At 45.0% G+C, this 7,500-nt stretch overlaps 1 protein-coding gene across 1 annotated transcript in view; it reads right to left on the bottom strand.

Annotated features, from left to right (window-relative positions):
• Nucleotides 1-7,500, bottom strand: part of hdc (histidine decarboxylase) — an 18,492-nt gene that overhangs the window by 1,564 nt on the left and 9,428 nt on the right. The window contains exons 9-10 of the mRNA XM_079621790.1: nucleotides 2,994-3,081; nucleotides 1-60 (exon numbers count right to left, since the gene is read on the bottom strand). The exon at nucleotides 1-60 is cut by the window's left edge and continues 39 nt beyond it. Of these exons, the coding sequence (XP_079477916.1) occupies nucleotides 1-60; nucleotides 2,994-3,081 (148 nt within the window). The remainder of the gene's footprint in view (nucleotides 61-2,993; nucleotides 3,082-7,500) is intronic.

The following is a 7,500-nucleotide window of genomic DNA, read 5'->3' as shown; positions in this document are numbered from 1 at the left end:
GCGCATCACAAACCACAGCTTCAGGGAGCGGAAGCGGCGGCTCAGAGAGATCTGCCAGTGCTGAACACATAGATAAACACACGGGTAAACACACGGGTAAACACACGGGTAAACACATAGATAAACACACGGGTATACACACGGGTATACACACGGGTAAACACATAGATAAACACACGGGTATACACACGGGTAAACACACGGGTAAACACATAGATAAACACACGGGTATACACACGGGTAAACACACGGGTAAACACATAGATAAACACACGGGTAAACACACGGGTAAACACACGGGTAAACACATAGATAAACACACGGGTAAACACACGGGTAAACACACGGGTATACACACGGGTAAACACACGGGTATACACACGGGTAAACACACGGGTAAACACACGGGTAAACACACGGGTAAACACACGGGTAAACACACGGGTAAACACATAGATAAACACACGGGTAAACACACGGGTAAACACACGGGTAAACACACGGGTAAACACACGGGTAAACACACGGGTATACACACGGGTAAACACACGGGTAAACACACGGGTAAACACATAGATAAACACACGGGTAAACACACGGGTAAACACACGGGTAAACACACGGGTATACACACGGGTATACACACGGGTAAACACACGGGTATACACACGGGTAAACACACGGGTATACACACGGGTAAACACACGGGTAAACACACGGGTAAACACACGGGTAAACACACGGGTAAACACACGGGTATACACACGGGTAAACACACGGGTATACACACGGGTAAACACACGGGTATACACACGGGTAAACACACGGGTATACACACGGGTAAACACACGGGTAAACACACGGGTATACACACGGGTAAACACACGGGTATACACACGGGTAAACACACGGGTAAACACACGGGTAAACACACGGGTAAACACACGGGTATACACACGGGTAAACACACGGGTATACACACGGGTAAACACACGGGTAAACACACGGGTATACACACGGGTAAACACACGGGTAAACACACGGGTATACACACGGGTAAACACACGGGTAAACACACGGGTAAACACACGGGTATACACACGGGTAAACACACGGGTAAACACACGGGTAAACACACGGGTATACACACGGGTAAACACACGGGTAAACACACGGGTAAACACACGGGTATACACACGGGTAAACACACGGGTATACACACGGGTATACACACGGGTAAACACACGGGTATACACACGGGTAAACACACGGGTATACACACGGGTAAACACACGGGTAAACACACGGGTAAACACACGGGTAAACACACGGGTAAACACACGGGTATACACACGGGTATACACACGGGTAAACACACGGGTATACACACGGGTAAACACACGGGTATACACACGGGTAAACACACGGGTATACACACGGGTAAACACACGGGTAAACACACGGGTATACACACGGGTAAACACACGGGTATACACACGGGTAAACACACGGGTAAACACACGGGTAAACACACGGGTAAACACACGGGTATACACACGGGTAAACACACGGGTATACACACGGGTAAACACACGGGTAAACACACGGGTATACACACGGGTAAACACACGGGTAAACACACGGGTATACACACGGGTAAACACACGGGTAAACACACGGGTATACACACGGGTAAACACACGGGTAAACACACGGGTAAACACACGGGTAAACACACGGGTATACACACGGGTAAACACACGGGTATACACACGGGTAAACACACGGGTATACACACGGGTAAACACACGGGTATACACACGGGTAAACACACGGGTAAACACACGGGTATACACACGGGTAAACACACGGGTAAACACACGGGTATACACACGGGTAAACACACGGGTAAACACACGGGTAAACACACGGGTAAACACACGGGTATACACACGGGTAAACACACGGGTAAACACACGGGTAAACGCACACGGGTATACACACGGGTAAACACACACGGGTATACATACGGGTAAACACACGGAAACACACACGAGTATACACACGGGTAAACACACGGGTAAACACACGGGTATACACACGGGTAACACGGGTAAACACACACGAGTATACACACGGGTAAACACACGGGTAAACACACGGGTATACACACGGGTAACACGGGTAAACACACACGAGTATACACACGGGTAAACACACGGGTAAACACACACGGGTATACACACGTGTAAACACACGGAAACACACACGAGTATACACACGGGTAAACACACGGGTAAACACACGGGTAAACACACAGGTATACACACACGAGTATACACACGGGTAAACACACGGGTAAACAGACGGGTATACACACAGGTAAACACACAGGTAAACAGACGGGTATACACACACGGGTATACACACAGGTAAACACACACGAGTATACACACGGGTAAACACACACGGGTAAACACACACGAGTATACACACGGGTAACACGGGTAAACAGACGGGTATACACACAGGTAAACACACAGGTAAACACACACGAGTATACACACGGGTAAACACACACGAGTATACACAAGGGGTAAACACACACGGGTATACACACAAGTATACACACGGGTAAACAGACGGGTATACACACAGGTAAACACACAGGTAAACAGACGGGTATACACACAGGTAAACACACACGAGTATACACACGGGTAAACACACACGGGTATACACACAGGTAAACACACAGGTAAACAGACGGGTATACACACAGGTAAACACACAGGTAAACACACACGAGTATACACACGGGTAAACACACACGAGTATACACAAGGGGTAAACACACACGGGTATACACACAAGTATACACACGGGTAAACAGACGGGTATACACACAGGTAAACACACAGGTAAACAGACGGGTATACACACAGGTAAACACACGGGTAAACACGGATCATGAGTGTGTGATGTAAACGCACCATGAAGTCAGTGGCGTCTGAGTTGTCGTGTCGAAGGTAAAGCGGGTCGACGGTGAACGTCTGCTGAAGCTTCATCTTATTCTTCACCCTGCGTTTAAACACAGTCTTCACAAACAGTCTTCACAAACACAGTCTTCACAAACAGTCTTCACAAACACAGTCTTCACAAACACAGTCTTCACAAACACAGTCTTCACAAACACAGTCTTCACAAACACAGTCTTCACAAACACAGTCTTCACAAACACAGTCTTCACAAACACAGTCTTCACAAACACAGTCTTCACAAACAGTCTTCACAAACACAGTCTTCACAAACACAGTCTTCACAAACACAGTCTTCACAAACACAGTCTTCACAAACACAGTCTTCACAAACACAGTCTTCACAAACACAGTCTTCACAAACAGTCTTCTCACAAACACAGTCTTCACAAACACAGTCCTCACAAACACAGTCTTCACAAACACAGTCCTCACAAACACAGTCTTCACAAACACAGTCCTCACAAACACAGTCTTCACAAACACAGTCCTCACAAACACAGTCTTCACAAACACAGTCTTCACAAACACAGTCTTCACAAACACAGTCTTCACAAACACAGTCTTCACAAACACAGTCCTCACAAACACAGTCCTCACAAACACAGTCTTCACAAACAGTCTTCACAAACACAGTCTTCACAAACACAGTCCTCACAAACACAGTCCTCACAAACACAGTCTTCACAAACACAGTCTTCACAAACACAGTCTTCACAAACACAGTCTTCACAAACACAGTCTTCACAAACACAGTCTTCACAAACAGTCTTCACAAACACAGTCTTCACAAACACAGTCTTCACAAACACAGTCTTCACAAACAGTCTTCACAAACACAGTCTTCACAAACAGTCTTCACAAACACAGTCTTCACAAACACAGTCTTCACAAACACAGTCTTCACAAACACAGTCTTCACAAACAGTCTTCACAACAAACACAGTCCTCACAAACACAGTCCTCACAAACACAGTCTTCACAAACACAGTCCTCACAAACACAGTCTTCACAAACAGTCTTCACAAACATAGGGCCCTATCTTGCACCCAGCGCAATTGACTTTGAACACCGACGCATGTATCATTCCTATTTTGCACCCGCGCACAGCGGACTTTTCCCTCCACAGACGCACGTCGATAAATTAGGAAATGAACTTGCGCTCGCGGGGGCGGTTCAGCGCAAAGAGGAGGCGTGTTCCGGCGCAAAACTTCCATGGTGCTATTTTCCAGTTTTAGAAAGCAATTGCGCCATTGATCAGGAAAAAAACAGTCTAAAGACAGTGGCGCGTTGCGCCTTAGTGATATGGTATTTTAAGGGCGCGTGCTTGGCCATAATGTTAACGCGCATCCACTTTGATTCTCTAATATAAACAGATGCAGCAGTTTTCATTTTTGCAAATCATAAATCATATGGAAAAATATTAACACACGAGGGAAATCATTGTTGTGTCCGTGAAGATGTGAAAAAGATCTATCTAGATATGCTAAAAAAAAAAAAAAATCTAGATTACACATTTACTACCCAAATTATACGCCTGTTTAACCGAAGCTAATTTGGGTGGGTTTCTCCCATCATCCCCAATGTCACTTCTCTGTGTTTTACGGCCCTGACGAGAACGTCTGTTTCCTCGGCTGTGAACCGCTCCTGGCGTGCGCCTGGCAAACCCGCCGTTATAATAGCGATCCGCCATGGAACAAGCGCGTCTGCTCTTAAAGGGAATGTGAGAGGACGCTCTGATTGGTTTATTTCACGTTACGCCCAAACCACACCTATGAATAATGAAGCTACTTCAGACCAACCCCTTTTAGATTTGCGTCGGGCGCAAGAGTCATTTATCGCGCCGGGAAAATAGCAACAGTGCCGGGATCCGCCCACAAAGTTACTTGCGCTTTGCGCTTTGACACTTGCGTTTCAGATCGTTAAAATAGGGCCCATAGTCTTCACAAACACAGTCTTCACAAACACAGTCTTCACAAACACAGTCTTCACAAACACAGTCTTCACAAACAGTCTTCACAACAAACACAGTCCTCACAAACACAGTCCTCACAAACACAGTCTTCACAAACAGTCTTCACAAACACAGTCTTCACAAACAGTCTTCACAAACACAGTCCTCACAAACACAGTCTTCACAAACACAGTCCTCACAAACACAGTCCTCACAAACACAGTCCTCACAAACACAGTCTTCACAAACACAGTCTTCACAAACACAGTCCTCACAAACACAGTCTTCACAAACAGTCTTCACAAACACAGTCCTCACAAACACAGTCCTCACAAACACAGTCTTCACAAACACAGTCCTCACAAACACAGTCCTCTCACAAACACAGTCTTCACAAACACAGTCTTCACAAACACAGTCTTCACAAACACAGTCTTCACAAACACAGTCTTCACAAACAGTCTTCTCACAAACACAGTCTTCACAAACACAGTCTTCACAAACACAGTCCTCACAAACACAGTCTTCACAAACACAGTCCTCACAAACACAGTCTTCACAAACACAGTCTTCACAAACACAGTCCTCACAAACACAGTCCTCACAAACACAGTCTTCACAAACAGTCTTCACAAACACAGTCTTCACAAACACAGTCCTCACAAACACAGTCCTCACAAACACAGTCTTCACAAACACAGTCTTCACAAACAGTCTTCACAAACAGTCTTCACAACAAACACAGTCCTCACAAACACAGTCCTCACAAACACAGTCTTCACAAACAGTCTTCACAACAAACACAGTCCTCACAAACACAGTCCTCACAAACACAGTCCTCACAAACACAGTCTTCACAAACACAGTCTTCACAAACACAGTCTTCACAAACAGTCTTCACAACAAACACAGTCCTCACAAACACAGTCCTCACAAACACAGTCCTCACAAACACAGTCCTCACAAACACAGTCTTCACAAACACAGTCTTCACAAACACAGTCTTCACAAACACAGTCTTCACAAACACAGTCTTCACAACAAACACAGTCCTCACAAACACAGTCTTCACAAACACAGTCTTCACAAACAGTCTTCACAAACACAGTCTTCACAAACACAGTCTTCACAAACAGTCTTCACAAACACAGTCTTCACAAACACAGTCTTCACAAACACAGTCCTCACAAACACAGTCTTCACAAACACAGTCTTCACAAACACAGTCTTCACAAACAGTCTTCACAACAAACACAGTCCTCACAAACACAGTCCTCACAAACACAGTCTTCACAAACACAGTCCTCACAAACACAGTCTTCACAAACACAGTCCTCACAAACACAGTCTTCACAAACACAGTCCTCACAAACACAGTCCTCACAAACACAGTCTTCACAAACACAGTCTTCACAAACAGTCTTCACAACAAACACAGTCCTCACAAACACAGTCCTCACAAACACAGTCTTCACAAACACAGTCTTCACAAACAGTCTTCACAAACACAGTCTTCACAAACACAGTCCTCACAAACACAGTCTTCACAAACACAGTCTTCACAAACACAGTCTTCACAAACACAGTCCTCACAAACACAGTCTTCACAAACACAGTCTTCACAAACACAGTCTTCACAAACACAGTCTTCACAAACACAGTCCTCACAAACACAGTCTTCACAAACACAGTCTTCACAAACACAGTCTTCACAAACACAGTCTTCACAAACACAGTCCTCACAAACACAGTCTTCACAAACACAGTCCTCACAAACACAGTCTTCACAAACACAGTCCTCACAAACACAGTCTTCACAAACACAGTCCTCACAAACACAGTCTTCACAAACACAGTCTTCACAAACAGTCTTCACAACAAACACAGTCCTCACAAACACAGTCCTCACAAACACAGTCTTCACAAACACAGTCTTCACAAACACAGTCTTCACAAACACAGTCTTCACAAACACAGTCCTCACAAACACAGTCTTCACAAACACAGTCTTCACAAACACAGTCTTCACAAACACAGTCTTCACAAACACAGTCCTCACAAACACAGTCTTCACAAACACAGTCCTCACAAACACAGTCCTCACAAACACAGTCTTCACAAACACAGTCTTCACAAACACAGTCTTCACAAACACAGTCCTCACAAACACAGTCTTCACAAACACAGTCTTCACAAACACAGTCTTCACAAACACAGTCTTCACAAACACAGTCCTCACAAACACAGTCTTCACAAACACAGTCCTCACAAACACAGTCTTCACAAACACAGTCCTCACAAACACAGTCCTCACAAACACAGTCTTCACAAACACAGTCTTCACAAACACAGTCCTCACAAACACAGTCTTCACAAACACAGTCCTCACAAACACAGTCTTCACAAACACAGTCTTCACAAACACAGTCTTCACAAACACAGTCCTCACAAACAGTCCTCACAAACACAGTCTTCACAAACACAGTCTTCACAAACACAGTCCTCACA

The sequence above is a fragment of the Phoxinus phoxinus genome, assembly GCF_949152265.1.
Source record: "Phoxinus phoxinus genome assembly, chromosome: 8".
Classification (NCBI taxonomy): domain Eukaryota; kingdom Metazoa; phylum Chordata; class Actinopteri; order Cypriniformes; family Leuciscidae; genus Phoxinus; species Phoxinus phoxinus.
Note: the sequence above shows the minus strand (reverse complement) of the source record. Positions and strands in the feature narration are given on the sequence as shown.